Here is a 19116-nt window from a genome sequence, read left to right as displayed (position 1 = left end):
AAAGTTTTATTCTGAATTTCTTTATTTTTGATTTTAGTTTTTATCCTTTGTCTCTGTTTTCATAGAGAAGGCTTGGACTCTGCTTATAGAGCTGGTGACTATATATCCTGCTAGATAATCTCCAATCTGTCTATCTGTGTATGATATTGGAGACTATATATGCTTGTCATTTGTTACCCCTATCCTGACTGCTCTGATGAAAGTGTTCTTTCTTCCATGTCTCAGAAGCTGTCCTAACTCTCTGCTTGCCAGGAAGGGGAGGCACAGGCCTCCTAAGTTGCACCTTGGGTACAGCTAGCCTGACAAGTGGCAATTTAATTTTTTATTAAGTGTCTCTAACAATATGGCAAATTAGGTTCTGATTTAAAATAAACAATAATAGCTCTGGGTGAGATGTAGAGAACTGGAAGGTCTGTAACCCTGTCATTTGATTTAGTCAAATCAGTGGAAAATGTGATTAAGAAAAATAGACATTAAGTAAAATGGGACAAAAAACAAAACAACAAAAAAGTGAATATTGTCAGTCCGACAAAGATTTAAAGAAATAGCTGAAACATAAGAAACAGAAGGAGTAGAAATCTCCATATCTTACAGGGATTGGAAATCATCAGTGGATTTCCCTAGGTATCTTTGCTGAAATACAGGCTGTTCACATCTCCACCTTAGGGAGGAGGTGGAGCAGTGAGGTGGCAGTTTGACAACACCAAATTATTCAGGGTTGCAGGGACAACAGGAGGCTGAAGAATTGCAGTCTGACAGTGAGAATTCAAGAGTGAATAGCTATGAAGTGAAAAAGAACAAAATACCATGTAGGTAAATATAAAGGGCTTCACATAAGGAAGCAAAAAAAAAACAGTCCCAGCTCCACATGCAACTGAACTCCAATCTGACCATAATCATCAAAAAGGGGATTTCAGTGCTGGGATATGTAGCCTTGTGAAGACATAGGGTGAAAGCTCAGTGTTTCAAAAAAGACCAACTGAAGGTTATCAATTAATAGAAAAAGGACAGAATAAACAAAAAAATATTATAATGCCACTTCAAAAAACATGTGGCTTGTGTGTACACCTTGAATATTATGTGCTGTTCTGCCTCGCATTTTGACAATGATACACTAGAAATATAAGAGGTGGTGGGAAGAAAGAAGTAGAGGCAACAAAGATATCCTAGAAAGGATCAAAGCTTCTCTTGGAAGGAAAGCAAGTAAGTTAGTGATGGAAGGAAAGCAAGTAAGTTAGTGATCTTCAGGCTGGAAAAGAGATGATCACAGAATGGTTTGGGTTGGAAGGAACCTTAAAAGATCACCCGGGGGATTCCAGCCCCCTGCCATGGGCAGGGACACCTCCCACCAGACCAGGTTGTTCAAAGCCCAGTCCAGCCTGGCCTTGAGCACCTCCAGGGATGGGGCCTGATGGAAAGGCAAGGCCTGGAACAGACATGTCCAAAACATAAGTAGACAAACAGTTAACCAATTGCCTGTTCCAGTATAAGCCATAGGAATAATCAAAAAGAAAACTTGATACCCAAGTTTGAACCAACCTGGTTCTTTAGGAAAAAAAAATAAAATCAGCAGATTTGTGGAACTTGTTGATGAACATTTCTGGGGATACTGAAAGCTTGTATGTGACAATGAGTCAAGCTTGTGGAAGAGGACTTGCACAACCCATTGTGGGTTACTAAGTATACCTAAACAGCATAGAACTTGGGCAGTCCATTGATAGTTGGAGGATTAAATAGTTATCAGGAAAGTCCTTAATATACTTGCATTATTATTGCTTTTCCTTTAGGCATCATTTGGATGCCTTCTCTTAGACGTTGTTATACAAGACAAATGCCCAGAGTGACTGGAGAAATTGCCTAAGTCATTTTCCAACTCCAGAAAGTCATTTTAGTGTTCCTACGTCAAAGATGTTAGACAAGAAACTGATAAGGACAGATACTGACCTAAGTGATCGTTTTAATTTTCTGATGTTATTGTGTCCTTATGAATTTTGTATATGAAGTGTTCTTCATTTTTGATACTCGAGCGAGAGAAATAGATTAGTATTTTCTCATCTTGATGCGTGGTGTGACAGCCATATTCTATTAATTTTTGAATTTGTTGTTCAATTGCAATTTCTTAACATCAGAGATCTGACACAATTTTATACATTTTATGAAGATAAGTAGCACATGCTATTGACATGAGACAAGACCATATAAGCAATGTGTTATAAACACCTTAAGTGTTTTTAAAAGAAAAAGAAGCCAAAACACATTCATCTGACCTCACGTTTTCTTTGCATAGTAAATATCCAAGTAAAAAAGCCAGAGGAAACTGGATTTTCTCAGTTCTGCTGTTCACAAAATGACTTGTTCACTGTGTTCTTTGCCCTTGGTTTACAGAATGTTTTCTTTTTTTTTCTGAAAAGTTCTGAAATAGTACCAGTTTGTCTTTACTCGCTCTTCATTTTATTTACAGCTGCAGGAGTCTAATACTGACAGGCAACTCATTGAGACATCTCCAGTTCTTCAAAAGCTTACGGAGTTTGAGGAGGCAATTGGAGTCATCTTTACTCATGTTCGGCTTCTAGCACGTGCGTTCACTCTGAGGACAGTAGGCTTTAACCACCTGACTCTGTGAGTATGTGGCAAGAATCCTTGTATAGCTCTGTTGGCCCTGCTGTTAATATCCCAAATTGCTTTGTTTGCAAACAAACTCTAGATGTTCTATCTCTTCTTCAGAAGAGAGAATAGCTATGTTTGTCAGCCTGTGTGTCTTGGTGTCCTGTCTCTGACAGTAGTCAATAGTGGATAACTTGGGAGTTACGTGTGTTAAAGAACCATCCTGGTGTATCTTCTGAGCTTCCTGCATCATTGACTTTGGGACAACATTCTTGACACTGTAGCAAAACACTCCTGAAGGTACATCTGGGCAGAGGAAAAAAGTCATGTTTTTTTGGTGCAGCTACAGCCCTTGTGTTATATTGTGTGTACAGCACCTAAACACACAGTAGGCTTGGGTCTCTGACTAGAGCTGCCAGACCATGTAATAAAGAAAATAGTGTTGTACCAGTGCATATCCAGTCCAGGATCGAACATGGGTGTAAACCCTGATCCTTTTATTTCTTGTGAATGGACAGATCTTTCTCTATTGAAATCACTGCAAGTATAGCCCATTGTAGGAGAAGATCAGGTTCAAGACCATCTAAGGAACCTGAAGGTGCACAAGTCCATGGGACCAGATGAGGCTCATCCGCTGGTCCTGAGGGAACTGGCAGATGAAGCTGCTAAGCCACTGTCTGTTGTATTTGAGAAGTCATGGCAATCTGAAGTTCCTACTGACTGGAAGAGGGGAAACACATTTTTAAAAAGGAAAAAAAAAAAAAAAAAAAAAAAAGGAAGACCTGGGGAGTTACAGGCCAGTCAGTCTCCCTCCATACCCGGCAAGATCATGGAGCAGATCCTCCTGGAAACTATGCTAAGGATGGAGAATAAGGAGGTGACTGGTGACAACCAGCGTGGCTTCACTAAGGGCAAATCGTGCCTGACACATGGCCTTCTATGATGGGGTTACAGCATTGGTGGGTAAGGGAAGAGCAATTGATGTCATCTACCTGGACTTGTGCAAAGCATTTGACAGTCCCACACAACATCCTTGTCTCTGAATTGGAGAGAAATGGATTTGGTGAACAGACCACTCAGTGGATAAGGAATAGTTTGGATGGTCACACTCAGTGTTGCAGTCAGCAGTTCAATGTCCAGGTGGAGACCAGTGAGTGGCATTCCTCAAGGGTCAATACTGGGACTGGCACCGTTTAATATCTTTGTTAGCTACGTGCACAGTGGGATTGAGTGCACCCTCAGCAAGTTTGCTGATGACACCAAGCTGTGTGGTACAGTCAGCATGTTGGAGGGAAGGGATGCCATCCAGAGGGACGTAGCAGGCTTGAGAAGTGGGCCCGTGTGAACCTCATAGAGTTCAAGAAGGCCAAGTGCAAGGTCCTGCATCTGGGTTGAGGCAATCCAAAGCACAAATACAGGCTGGGCAGAGAATGGATTGAGAGCAGCCCTGAGAAGGACCTGGGGGTGATGGTTGGTCAGAAGATCAACATGAGCCAGCAATGTGCACTTAAGCCTAGAAAGCCAACCGTATCCATGTACATTGTATACATCAAAAAAAAGTGTGGTCAGCAGGGTGAGGGGATTTTTCTGCTCTACCCTTGTGAGACCCTACCTTGAATCCTGCGTTCAGCTCTGGGCTCCCCTAACATAAAATTACATAAGATGGATGTGGACCTGTTGGAGTGAGCCCAGAGGAGGGCCATGGGGATGACCAAAGGGCTGGATCACCTCTCCTATGAAAAACAGGCTCAGAGAGTTGGGGTTGTTCAGCCTGGAGAAGAGAGGGCTCTGGGAAGACCTTATTGTGGCCTTCCAGTACCTAAAGGAGGCCTACGGAAAGCTGGAGAGAGAATGTAGAGGGAAAGCTATCACAGAGTGTAGTGATGGGACAAAGGACTTTAAACTAAAAGAGGGTAGATTTAGATTAGATATTAGGAAGGAATTCTTCACTCAAGAGTGGTGATGCCCTGGCACAGGTTGCCCAGAGAAGCTGTGGATGCCCCATCCCTGGAGGTGTTCAAGGCCAGGTCGGATGAGGCTTTGGGCAACCTGGTCTGGTGGGAGGTGTCCCTGCCCGTGACAAGGGGGTTGGAACTGGATGATCCTTAAGGATCCCTTCCAACCCAAAGCATTCTGTGATTCAATAGTTTGCTTGTTTTTAAGAAGCTACAGGTAGAGACCTTAACCCATCACAAACCTGATTTCAACTGGTCTTCAATTAGTCCTAGATCTGTGATCTAAAAACCATGTTTATCTGTAGCTACTTTGATTTGCTTTCCTGCTCAAAGTCAGTATTACAACAGTTTGTTGTGTTTTCATCTCACCTAGTTAACTCTGGAAATTTGTCTTAAGTGTATTCAAAAATGAGTGAAGCTCACTTTCAGATCACTCTTTATTTTAATTTGTGTGTGCATGCTGGTTTTGTTTTTTCCTTCCTGAGTGCTTATTGATTTTGCTGCATTGATGTCTCATTTTTCAGAGGCCACAATCAGAGGATGGAATTCCTGGGTGACTCCATAATGCAGCTGGTAGCCACAGAGTATTTATTCATACATTTCCCTGATCATCATGAAGGGCACTTAACGGTAAGACTGCCATCAATCATGCTCTGAGAGAGCAAGTGTGGGATGCAGACTGAAATTACGGGAGCCGCTAGTGAATTGTTCTGGATTTGATTAATAAAAGAGGCCTGAGCAACCACTGCTCTTAATAAGACTGTTAATTTTAAGTCACGAGCTCTGCAATGAATAGGAAAAGGTGATTTGTGAGCCCAGTGCAATAATTTTTGTTGCCTGTGAAATGGATCAATAATTTTAAGGACGTCAGTTACAAACTTGGGAGATAAGACTAGTTCATGTTTAATGACAGGTGTTTCAAACCATTTATTTAAACAGGCACATCACATGGGTTTTATTCATGACTTCTAACCCTTTGAACCCAAAACCAGGCAGGGTTATCTTTCAAGACAGGAAATTTTTACAATCTATTTTACGATGTTTTCTTATTGCTTTTAATTTGAAGCCCCTATAATAACTTCTGAATTTAGTTTTAATATTGTTAGTCAGCTATTGCTGATTATGGTAACTTTTCAGCATTTCTTGTTCATGCTCTGAACAACCTAGTCTGGGGATTTTTCAGTTACTTATATTACTTTAGATGTAGGGTTGTAATATATGTAATGGTTTCCTGATTGACTGATTTCTTTAGTACTGCAGCTAGGCAGTATGAGAGGAAGATGTTTTTCTTAGGCTTGCTAAATTTTTCTTAGTTTTCAAGTCTTGATGATTGAAATAAAAAAGTGATACATGTATTAAGAATATATGTCAAGTTCTCTAGTTCAGATTAGAAAGTAACACTATAGATTTCTTAGCTACTGAGAGTGGATTTTGCAAATCAGTGAAGGGATGGTGCTGATAAGTATCTGACAGGCAGTGCGTTTTGAAGAAAATACCACTTAGGTGTTTACAAAAAAGACGAAGTATGTGCTCTAATTAAGTCATTTTCATTTTCCCTCACCATTTCTCAAGTGTCATTTATGTTTGTGTGAATTCTTCTGCACCATTCAGGAGAAGCAGTTGATGAAGCCTGAACTTCTGATGTAAAAATTAAAAGGGACCTTGTCATATTAATTCTTTACAGAAGAAACAAAAGCATAAGGCAGAAATCCAAGACTGGCGTTGTTTTCCTTTGTAGGTGACTTTTAAGAACATATGCATCAGTGTTGTTATAGTAAGATAAGTCTTCCAAAAATATTTGGCAGGAAGGACATAAAGTGTTGCTATTAATGGGTATAAATACTCAAAACAACGATCAGAACATCACTGTGTTGCTTAATTTAATGATAAGTGAGTTGGCAAGTAGAACAAGCTGCACATTGTCCAAGATTTAGGGGAAACTACAAAGAGTGGAATGGATGCTGAAAATACATTATGACACAGAGGTAGGCAATGCCTAGAATAAAATTTAAATTCTGGGGATGTGCATGCAGTGGAAAAGAAAATAGTCTTTGAATGTCTCTTAAATACGAGGGCAAATGAAATGAGACTTGTGAGGTGGAGGGAGACTGATGTAGGACCTGAAGAGAAACAGCAAACTCTGGGTTCTTTCTCCTCTTGACTTGAGATGTTTGGAAATAATAATGGAGCATTAGGTGGGTGGTATCTGTTGAAGACAACATTGGTAAAGGATGGAAAGATACCACTTGACTGGCAATGCAGTGGCTTCCCAGTGTGATTACTTGTGAAGAGAGGTCTGTAAATTAAGTATGTGTAAGAACAAGGAAAGGAGAACGTAATCTTGTATGCATGTTTTGAGATAGCAAAATAATCTGCCAAAAAATAGAATGAAATTTTGTTGGCTACTGGAAGATGCTTCCCCAGTGCTAACTTATGCTACAGTCATGGGTAGCAGTATGCTGCGTGAAAGTGGAAGAAAACCAACTCAGTTTTGATTAGAATTGAGATCCTCACTATATTGCAAAGAGGAATTGAGCTTCTTGCTAGATTCCACTTATAAAAGAAGCAAGGTTTACTATGGCATAAGTTGAGAACCACAGTGGTGAATGGGTAAGTGGTTCTTGCCATCTCTAATTTGCTATGTAGTTTGTATGTGGCTCACTTATGATAGTGCTAATAGTGGATGTGGGTCCTGTCAAAATAAAGACTCTGCAAATACAGCAAAAGAAATCCTACTTCTCCCATTGCAATAAATGGATTTTCCTTACATGATACTGCATCATCACATGATACATGCATAGCTTGCATGTTGGAGTTAGGATTTGGTTGGGAAGAGTATCTTATGGGAAAAAAAAAAAAAAAAGGCTTTTGGAAAGGAACAAGTAGAAGATGAGTTTAAGCACAGGTTAGGAAGGCTGGTAGTAATCCTTTCTGCAGTCTGCCTAGTTTATGAAGATCAAGTTGCAAGTATCTGCTTCATACATCATTGCCAGACAAATTATGAACATATTGTTCTTTATTTATCTGTTGTCAGAGATGAAGTATCAAGTGCAGTGAATAAATCTTGATTTTCATAAGCTCAGTTGACGTTCTGGAGCCAGGTAGCACATAACTTGGATCTAATAAGCTGTGCAAATGTGATATGGAAGACAAAAGAGGTAAAAACATTGTATCCAGCTTCTCAGCTCTCGTTTATATATAAGCTGTGGAAGAGAGGCATTTTTCTCAGAATATCCCCCAATTTATTAAAATATTAATTTAAAGAAGAAAATTAAAATCCACAAACACAAAGCTCACCTTAGCCATGGGTTCAGAAAATATAACAAAAATCTGAAATACCAAAATACTCCTTTAGGCTGTGCCAGATTGTTGTATCTTTGACAGAGTTCTGATCAGATTGCTAATTTAGCAATCTGCCTACAGTCAGTAAGCTCTTAGGGAGCTCTGCTGGGAAACCAGGTGTCCTGGACATTGTCATGTCTTGAAAATGTTAGAGCCAGATTTTCATCAGGGATACATCAGTTCAGCTATAGTGCCTTCAGTAGAGCAAAGTTACATTACACTGATGTAATGTAGTGGACAATGGGGACTGTTCTATAGGCTTCAAAATATACATTTATACTTTATGTAGAATAAATGTGTACAACTTTGTGTGTTACCTGGACTAGAAGAATGTAGGTCAGTTGAAGAAGTATAGGACTGATGAAGAGATGGCATATGAATGCAAAGAATCTCACAAGAAAAAGCATTGTAAATGCAAGACTTATCTATAGAAGGAATATATCTAGAGAATAAATTGGTGAGAAGGGAAGAATCAGTGGTAGAAAATGCGTGTGTACATAAATCATTTGAGGTGTGCTAAAACATTCTCAAACTGAGAAGTGAGAGGCAGCAAGGATTAAAAAATAAAACAAACCTCCCCCCAGCTCGTCCTACCTTTTATAGTTTGGCATCGCTAATTGTTACCATTGAGTGGAACTTCTTTCTCTTGCAGCTGTTGAGAAGTTCTTTGGTGAACAACAGGACACAGGCCAAAGTGGCAGAAGAGCTGGGAATGCAAGAGTTTGCCATCACTAATGACAAGACGAAAAGACCTGTAGCTCTTCGAACTAAGACTTTGGCTGATCTCTTGGAATGTGAGTTAGCGTGGTTATAACAGCTTAGTGATTATGCAACTTTCTTATCCTCAGGGCTTATTTATGAAAGTCATCAGAAATTGCTCAGATCATTATTAAAAATGTATATTTGTTTTTTCAAGTAAATTATGACTATACCTCTGCGCACCAAATTTTTGAACACTAGCCTATATTTTTGAAGTCTGTATGCAAGCACGAGGAAGGTGTAATTGCAGATACAAAACTGTAGGGTTACAAATGATGGCCGTGATGGTCATGGTGACTGGGTCAAAAGAATGTCTTGGAAGTTCAAACTTGTCACTGAGTCAAGCTGTTTAACAGCAGTTGCAATGTTTCAATAGTATGTTCTTGGTACTATGAGAACTATGGGAAGAACATTGTACCATCAGGAGGTGAGTATTTTTGTGGTTCATTTAACTACACTTTAGGAGGTTTCAAAATGGCCATTCCACAAGAGGGAAAGTTACACAGAAATTAAATGATTTGTTTGTCTGTTTATGAAAGCGTGTGCTACTTTTTTTTTTCCCCCAAAGGAAGTGGAAACAATGATCAATATTATGCAAAGAAAGTTAATCTGTATCTTGTATATTTTGATATATTTTGTGAGCCATCCAGACTTCCTTGGCTTTTGCCAAGATCTCTTAGCAAATGGAAATTGCACACAAACAGTAGTGATTTAGATATAAAATGTTTTCTTAGTACCCGGCAGCAATTTATTACTAAGTAGCCATGGCTTGCTGGTTAAAATGTGAAAGTCTTTAAATGACTGAGTGGATTTGGGTAAGTCATTTAGCCTCTTGGTCAACTTTATTTTTTTCTTTGTGTGCAAGACAGTAATACCCTCCTCAGATCGTTGCTGTGAAACATAATTCAGTATGTCTTTACTGTACTCAGGAATATTTGTTTCTAAAAGTGTAAGCCATTAACATTCTCCGTGGATATAAATGACAGAACCTTTTTTTTTTTCTCCTTCTCCCCAGCCTTTATTGCTGCCCTATACATTGATAAAGATTTGGAATATGTTCACACTTTCATGAATGTATGCTTTTTTCCACGGCTAAAGGTAAGGCCAGTCAGTTTCCTACATTCCTACCACTACTGAATTTTAACACGCAGCGTTTTGGACTCATATCACAATCTCTCAACTGTAATCTTCTTTGTGAATTTCTTGTAGGAGTTCATTTTAAATCAAGATTGGAATGACCCTAAATCTCAGCTTCAGCAATGCTGCTTGACTCTCAGGACTGAAGGAAAAGAACCAGACATTCCTCTTTACAAGTAAGAACCAGCATCTTACAGCTACCAGTTAATTATTAATCTTTATTTTATATGGAGGAAGATGTATTTGTTCACCTTGTTTTTCCCATAGCCTTCAAGTCACTGTCTGAAAATGGAAAATGTTGAACTATTGTTTTACAAGTTTTAGATGTTTTAAACCATTACAGAATTATAAAGCATTTTTATCTTTTACAGTTTGAGAGGAAAACATTACGTTTGATGTATGTTTGATGGAATATTTCATTGGCATCATTCTATATTTGTTTCTCCTTTAATGTAAGGAATGAGTATTTTATATGGAATGAATCGAACAGTAGGTGTTTGGATATGAAGTCAAAATACCTCCATTCTATTTTTCAGTAGTATGAAATTTCTCTACATCCCTGTGGAAACATAGATGCCTTGATACATGCCCTGATCGTAGGTTGTTGGTAATCCACAGCTGGATGCATTTGAAGGGTAACAGTTGTTGGACGCTCACTGTGCAATTCACCCTGTATCTGTCTTCCTGTATACCTGAAGCTGGATGGGATGGGCCTTACTTCTCTTTTGTGAAGAGTTGTAAAATAGCATACTAGCTGCTTTGGAGGCAATAATGAAATTTAAGATTGTATACTGCATCCATATCCACCCAATTATGCAGGGATGAGTGCAAAGTTAACCCCCAAAAGAAGAGAGAGAGGCTAAGAAAGTTCAAGGCTAGTGTTGTTGGGATTATTATATAAAAAAAGACATGAAGAGTGAGTCTTCATTTGTCGCATGTATGGAAGTGAAGTTTTCAATGAAATGTAGTGATTCAGTGAGAAACAGTGCTCTTCAGAAATAGGATTGTTTCAACACTGTAACTGATACACTGGAAACCTGACTCCTTAGGGCCTCTGTGAGGGCTCACCTTTATCTCGTGTGAGGGAGATAGATACAAAATAAATGATGTCTGATTCTTGTAAAAACCCACTAGGTATCAGATAACAAATGTTTATTTTGTTTTGCTATGATGATAAATTGATTTCTGTAGCACAGCTTAGTTATCTCGCTATTATCTGGTTGAATACCTTTTCCTGGGGTTCTGTTTCAGTGCAGTCAGAAGTATTGCTTTTAAATTTGGGGTTGCTTATATTTGCTCATGCTAGTTACACAGCACACAGAGATACTTTAAATGTTGATGTGAAATTGGTACTACTTCCAAAAAGAAACAAGGTAGTGGACAGCACTCAAGCTGACAGCAGGCAGAGATTTGGGACAGGAAGAAGAGACAGCAAAAGAAACACTCATTGTATGTCTAGGGAATTATCTTTTTCCACAGTAGGTGATTGTTGATGCATGTCCTAGACTTTAGCTCAAATGGAAAGGTGTTTTTTTTGTGACAAACTGTAACTTTTCAAAGCTGATGGAAAATTACTGTGATAATTCACAATGTGGAGAGGTGTACTATGCTCAATATAAAGTCCTTGCTAACTGTGCAACTCTCAAGGACTAAAATTTTAGTGCATGCAATCATATTGGTGTGATTATTTGCAATTGCACAGCCACATGCAATTTAACTGATTTTATTCCAAGTGTATTCAGTGTTTCAGCACTTTGCTGAAACAAATGCATAGTGTGCATTTTTGCCTATAGGTTAAGGTTTTAATTTTCCTAGTGCTCCTTGACTGAACCCGGAAGAATTAAGTATACTCGATATAAGTGGTATGCATTTGATGTAAATTGCTCCTTTTTATTGCATGTGCACCATCCTGGCAATCTCTGGGTTAATGTAACTTGTACAGCCATCGTTCAACTCTTGCTCCTTGCTATGCGCTAGTTCCACTAAGTGTATTTACCAGGCTGAGAGCTTGGTGATGTATGTGCCACTGACAGGTTCTGCTTTTTAATACTTCCTGCCTGAATAAATCATGTCTCTCATTTCAGGACTCTACAGACAGTGGGACCATCTCATGCCAGGACATACACAGTAGCTGTTTATTTCAAAGGGGAAAGAATAGGATGTGGTAAAGGCCCAAGGTATAGTAAAAAAAAAATAAATAAATTAATTAATCACATATTGTTGAAGTTTGACTGTGGCGGTGTCCAAAATGGCCAACCACAAAGATAGCTAAGAGTCTGGTTGGCCTTAGAAGATGAAAACTGTGGAGCCTTCCTCAAGTCATTATGAGTTTCTGCTTTGGGAATACCTGAAGGGTTTGAAGTTGGTGTACTTTGGGGTCTTTAGTGTTGAAGAACAAGGTGGCTCGCTATAATACTCTACTTGTGGCTCTCAGAATGGAAACTGCAGAACAGCTTGCAGGAAATAGCAACTTCATCTGTGGCTTTACTGCAAGACTATTGTTCAACTTAAGCCGGCAAAGTAGGGGTGTGAGGCTCTTAACTTTTTTCTGATATTACCATTTCTAGTTGTTTTTTGATTGGCTTCTAGAATTGCAAAGACTTCAACCGTAAGCCCATTTTGCGCTACCAAATTTTGTTCCTATTTTCTCTCAGGTCAAAACAAATGTTTCAGTAAAGAATGTAGTAGAATATTCTGTTAGTGTTATTGGTCAGAGTTTAAAAATATTCCACTGGAGCTGTGGTACTGTTGCTCACATGTTTATGGAAAGGCTGATATATACTCTGGGAATTACTGGCTAGTGGTTATCCAAAGAGTTTTACTACCGAACACTAACTTTGTTATATACTTTAGTTTATTCTTTACAAGTTAAATCATATACTTGATGATCTTAGAGGTCTTATCCAACCTAAATGATACTATGATTCTATATTTAACATGTTTTTGTTTGGCTTTCACAGTATTCAGCAAGCAGAAATGGGAGCTGCAATGGATGCACTTGAAAAATGTAAGATATTTGGGCAACAAAGAAAATTATTTTTAGATTACATCCTTGGACTTTACTAAAGTGAGGTGCAGGTTATGTGGAGAAGCAAAACTGAACACAGCAGATGAATGCTGTGTTGAATGCTGTCAGCTTCTGAGCAACAGGTTTGCTAATCAGTACTTTCAAGGCAATGTTGTAAAAACAGGTGTTAATGGTACTAATAGGTGTTTTTTTTAAAGGGAGTTGGTATGTTACAGTAAATGTGACATAGAGGGAAGCACGAACAATGAAATTTCATAGCATATTCAAGCATGGAAAAAATCTCGATGGGATAAGTTCAATGTCAGACCAAACAGACTTATCTCATACTCTAATTTGGGGAGGAGGAAATTAATTTTCAGTTGCTAATTTGGAAAATAAATTTTGATTGCAAATTTTATAGTAGGTGAGGTTAAAATCTAACAGGTAGGTCTCCACCTAATGTAAGTTGATGCTAAGCTGTTAACAACAGCTCCTATCAGCTGAGGATCCAGTGATCTTTGCACCTTTCAAAATTACACACAGGAAAGCCAGCATTGGAGCAGTCCCGCATTGCAATGGAATCTGAGATGAAAGGAGTGAACGTATGCAGGCATCTTATATGAAAACTTCAGCTGAGTTAAAATGCCAGATGTGCAAATACCATAAGCAAATAAATGGCATGCATTTTGTGCAGCAGAAGCTCTCTAAACAGAAAGACTAAAGTACATTTTACGTTTGATTGAAAGGCCTGCAGTTCTTCAATTGCCCAAGGGTTTTAATCTGTTCCCTGCATGTAGAAATCCCAGGACCTAAAACTTTCAGAAGACAATAAATCCCTGTAATTCCAGGGGTACCAGAATTTTTTGTATCCATTTGCTAGGTGTAGACTCCTCACCAGTAAATTTGGCAAGTATAAGGCACAACTTCTCTAGTGAATAATTGTAGAATCTTCATGAAGTTTGCCTTGTATTTCCTTGTGAGAGTACCACTTCTCAAAGAGCTGTGAACTTCATCTCCTATCCGTGTAAGGACTTTTCACCTCTTTTTTTCTGATATGTTTTTGATTGGATACTGTAGAATAATGTAGGTAGGGAGAGATCTCTAGAGGTCTCTGCTCCAGCTACCCCTCAAAGCAAACCCAACTTTGCAGTTAGATAATGTTCTCAGGTTCTTGTGCAGTCCATTTTTGACCCTGCTGAGAGATGGAGGCTCCATAGTCCTTATGGGCACCTGTTCTGGTATGTGTATTTGTGGAGTGGTTTGGGTGCTTTTTTTAATGAATGCATAACTAGTTAACTTCACGTAAAAGTCATTTTCCCATACCTGTTTATATATATGATAGTTGTGATAAGTTTATATAATAAACTTCTTTCTCCACATCATAAATGGGCTATAAACAGGTTGCTACCAAGCTGAGTTTTGCAGAGTTCTTAAAGAATCATGTTACAGGCACAACGCCAAAAATACAATTTTCATTTTATGGTGCACATGAGCAACAAAATTTCCCAGAACTCCATTAAACAAAGCACTGGAGTTTTAAATACAACAACAATTTAAAAACAATTTGCTTTTGTTTAGATCGTTTTGTTTTAAATAAGAATACATTCCTATACCGAAGTTGTGAATAACTGATGAGGAAACTTTTTATTCCTGTAGTGTTATAAAAAGACACAAATTTTGCCAGCCAATAAAGCATAGCAATAAAGTCATTCTGCTCTGCCAGAAACTCCTGCAAATTAGGTGCCTTCCACACTGTGTTCTACAGCTGAAAAACATCTTTGTTGCCTGGGACCTGGAAAGAACAGGAAAGCTCTCCTGGGGGAAAAACCACCCAGAGCCTCTATCTCTCTTGGTGCCAAAGGGCCTCTCCCTGAGGAACCTCAGCTGAATTCTCTTGCGGTAGCTAACTAGAGCAATCCTTTGCTAAGACGTATTCCAGACTTGCTTATGGCTTTAAAGGTCAATGTAGCAACCTTTTGCATTCATCTCAGATACAGACAAGCAGCTAATGCTGATCCCAGAGCTCTGTTGCTGTAGGATCTCAGCAGGACTTGATGCCAGATGCAGACTGGCTGGAGATGCAGGTCCAGGCAGTTGTCTACAGTGTAGGTAGATGAATGTCAGTGTCCTGATCATGCAGAAAATGCTGTATTCTGCCAGATGTGCACTAAATAGAGAGCAATTGCATAAGCTGATTTAAAGCCTCATGGTACAGCTTACTGTACCTGTGTACCAGCCAAGCAGCAAATGTCTGAAATCACAAGTATCCACCCCCTAGCTATTTCTCCATCACCTCAGCTGCGTCTAGTCTATTTTATCCAGTCTTCACTCATCCATGCTCATAAACTATGCTAAGCCTGTGTACTGGCACATAACTAAGCGCTAACTTTTTCAAGAATGGATTTTACTGCAATCTATTCTGCCATGCTATTACTTTTCCATTAGGAACCCTGCCATAACGTGGGGGCATCTAGTGGATTCTGCATGATTTAAAATAATAATGGAAACACCTGTACAATGCTTGGAACCAGTGACTTATGCTTCCTGGAGTGAGAACAAGGCAAAAAAACCTTGACAGCACTGACAGTAGACTCATTCACTTTTCAGTACTGACCACTTGTTGCTAAGGGAACTGAATGTAAAAATCTAAGTAATACATGGCCATGTTGCTATACCAGATTTTTTTTTTTTTTTTTGTGAGTGTATTAGATTTGGCAGTAGTTTGTTGCAGGAGAAACAGGTGTGGAAATCATAAAGAAACCAAAGTCTTATGACAGAGAGCACTTGTTTCTATGGATTATTAGAAATGAGTAAAAATGGTAATAACATTATTCCCCTCCAACTCTTCATCTCATGAAAGCTTTTCTTTTTTTTTTTTTTTAAAAAAAAAAAAAAAAAAAAGCTTTCTGTGTTGCCAGTTTGTTTATTAATATAAAATATTTTTCCTTGTGTCAGATAACTTTCCCCAGATGGCCCATCAGAAACGGTTCATTGAACGGAAATACAGACAAGAGTTGAAAGAAATGAGGTGGGAAAGAGAGCATCAAGAGAGAGAGCCAGATGAGACCGAAGAAGCAAGGAAATAAAAGGAGGGCACGGAAGCAGTGGCATATTTACTTACCTAATAACTCTGACTGTGGCCTATGGAGACCTAACCTAGTTTCTTGCAGATGATGAATGAGGAGTGCCTGTTGATATCCAACAGGAAAACATAACCTCTGCTTCCAAGTGTGTATATAGTGTTTTGTTAGTTTGGTTTTAACTGTCAAGTTTGTTTGTTTGTTTTCCCATAAGGTTTGTTTTTAAGTTTTAATTTTTAAGAAAATTTGTGGGATTGTTTTTATTGTTTTTACTATCTTGTATGAAATAATAAAGTATTAATTTCAAAAGTCTGTAGGAGAAAAAGCAGTGTAACAAGTGACTACTATGTCCCAGTGCTGTTGCGTCAGTTATTAAGTGTAGAGGGGGAAAGTGTTATGACATACTAATTCAGAGAACTGAAGTATGTATCTTACTCCAGCTTTGCTGCTGAATGTGCTTCCTGACTCCTAAACCACAGACATAAACTTCTGGTCCTTTTACATAGATTGGTACAGTAACTTAAGCAAAGGAGATACTCACTTTTGTTTTAAACAGTGGGACATATACTTTGAAAGTGATGGATGTGTGAAAGGTGTTTTTTAAGTCAACACTGTGAAACTTCAAGGGTGGTGGGGAACATAGTACTTTTGAAGCAAGAGAATGCCAATGTATATTTTTTGTAGAGAATTTATGAATGTAGAGAATGTATATAATGTTTCATTCTCATCTTACTGCTTTATCAAGCTGGTGTGTACCTTCACTAACATCTATGAAGTGTATTTCATAGATTGTGTACAAGTTTAAGTCCAGGACAACCAGGTCTGCTGACCTCCTGGACAACTAATGTATGTAATCCAGTTTCTTCACTTCTGGAGTCTCTGGCCTGTGTAAAACACTTCTACAAAAGCTGTGAATGTTCCCAAAGAATGAAATATCCTCCAAGTCTATTGATGCTTTGTCCAGCTGACTGTTGGCTTCATTGTAAGTGTGTGTTTTTATTTTTAATTTGCCTGCTTCAAACCATTCATTTCTGTTGTGCTGACTTGTGAGATGGATCAGTCCCTTAGTACCTGTTGTGTAGTTGAGTCATCTTTGCATCTTCCTTTTCTGATGAGCAAAAAAAAGTTGAATCTGAACTCTGAATTTTCTGCGTGCTTCAGCTCCTGTTTGGTGAGTCATTTATGCATCTTTGCTAGTACGAATAACAGATATATTTGAAAAGGTAGCCAGGCACATTGATGAGCAAGGATGCATGAATCTGGCCCACAGGATTTAAGCAGTGTTCTGGGGGGGGGGAACCAAAAAAAAAAAAAAAAAAAAAAAAAAAAAAAAAAAAACTTTGCCCAATGGCCATGCTACTCTGAGCATGTTTACCAGCACTAGTTTCCAGTACTAATTATTTAGTTGTCTGGAGCACCCTTCTGTAGGTGTGTGATGGAGATCACTAAAAGCACTTTATTGCAGGTGCCAAAGTAGACTCAAGCGTAGCTGAAAAGATCAGACTACACCTGTCTTCCCAAAGTTTCACTTCTGAGCTAATCAGTGTGTATTTGCATAAGCACAATTTTTGTATACATGCAACGTGAAGCGTGCTTAAATGTGTTTTTTAAAACTTGACCCCACAGCACTACCTCACTTCTTCCAGTTTGTATGATTACCTTTTCTTAATGGATTGATGTTTTGAATCCATTTCAGAGTATCAGAGGAAAACGTTCAGTAATTTAGAGAGTGATAATAAACCATTAAAACATAAAGAAAGGATAAAAACAATGAGATAAAGGCAAGAAGCTACTCTCTGCTGGATGCTGCTCTTCTTTGACTTTTGAGAAGTGATTGCAGCTCCTTACAGCTTCCCTCTGTAAATAAAAAGCTGAAACATCTCTGAACAGCAGAAGACTTAAAAAGCAAGAAGCATCAACTCCCCTGACCCTAAGTCTTTTGTATTTCAACTTCTTTTGCAGCATTGCCCCTCTGCTTCTACTAATAAGTTGAAGTGGTGCAGTGGTAGAGGGTCACAGGTAGTTGCTTACATTATTATTTTTCTCTTAAAGGTGACCAGATTCTGTGTTTAACAAATAGAAGGTGCACTAACTGCATATTCATGGGTGTGAATTTGCTTTGTAAAAACCTCTCCTCATGTCTTTTGTCTCCAGTGTACCCCACGGAAGTGTTGGCTCATACTTACACATCACTTTTATTTTTCCTATACATCATACCACTTTTCACGTGTAAGAAGACTGAGCTTATTCATAAATGTTTGCGTAAAAATAGGTTGTTGATTTCATCAGCTATGCTGTTTGGGAGATGGAACCTGGAACTGTTCTCTTTTTGTCTTTGACACTGAAACTGCTTGAAAACAAACATAACCAATTTCTGCATTCTGTTACTATAGTCAATGAATTCTAGGTCTCCTATAGTAAAATGTAGAAGGTGATCATTTTTCACGAGTGAGCTGCCCTCCTATCTATATTAACACATATTTTTAGGTGCTAATGCAAGATCCAATGACTTGTTTTGTATATCAGAAGAATGGGACTGAGTTTTGCATGGATCCAGCAGGTACTGTTAAAGCATTTTCCTTTTTTTAACATGTGTAATGTACAGAGGATTGAATAATAATGCAAAATACAGCTCATTTGAATGGGGATATTAATTGAACTTACCTGAAATTCATCACTATTTGTGGAGCTTAAGCTCGCTTTGTGAGGCTTCAGGAAGATTATTCAACGGTGATAATAAAAGAGCCTTGGTTTCTAAGACTGGTGTAAACATTATTGCTAATAAAATTTTCCAGAAGAGACTTCAGGCATGGTTGTTATTTGCTAAAGCAATTTAGAAAGATCAAAAGGCAAATCCTGATCATGTCTTCCTACTTCAAAGACTATTTGATTTTACAGGCTGCGTATTTAAATGAAGCGATTCACGTGTGAAAAGTTTGTTTGGAAGTTTATAAAGCCTGTAAGAGCTTCAGAAGTTGATCATCCACAGTGTACGTTATATTTGGTGGAGCTGATATTGCGATAAAAATTTGAGACTCATATGCCCCACCCTGCATTTTACTCACTCCTTCCCTTAGAGGTTATACATTCGTCATCCAGCATTTTAAATAGCTTTGTGTAAATGGGGAATACTAAACCAGAAGGTGGGTCGTGTTTTGTTTCATTGAAGCATTGTCTAGGCTGTAGCAAAAGCTTGCTATTGAAGAACACAGTGCTGTCTGCTCTTCCCTGC

General features: G+C 38.6%; 1 protein-coding gene across 1 annotated transcript in view; it reads left to right on the top strand.

The window, feature by feature from the left end:
• Window positions 1–18685, top strand: part of DROSHA (drosha ribonuclease III) — a 72257-nt gene extending 53572 nt beyond the window's left edge. The window contains exons 25-32 of the mRNA XM_084508077.1: window positions 2462–2619; window positions 5084–5189; window positions 8554–8695; window positions 9676–9758; window positions 9870–9973; window positions 11882–11974; window positions 12758–12804; window positions 15760–18685. Coding sequence (XP_084364203.1) covers window positions 2462–2619; window positions 5084–5189; window positions 8554–8695; window positions 9676–9758; window positions 9870–9973; window positions 11882–11974; window positions 12758–12804; window positions 15760–15890 — 864 coding nt within the window. The 3' untranslated portion in view covers window positions 15891–18685. The remainder of the gene's footprint in view (window positions 1–2461; window positions 2620–5083; window positions 5190–8553; window positions 8696–9675; window positions 9759–9869; window positions 9974–11881; window positions 11975–12757; window positions 12805–15759) is intronic.
• Window positions 18686–19116: the final 431 nt, after the last annotated feature.

Source organism: Aythya ferina (assembly GCF_964211825.1).
Source record: "Aythya ferina genome assembly, chromosome: 2".
NCBI lineage: Eukaryota > Metazoa > Chordata > Aves > Anseriformes > Anatidae > Aythya > Aythya ferina.
The sequence above is the reverse complement of the archived record's forward strand: the minus strand, read 5'-3'. Positions and strand labels throughout refer to the sequence as shown.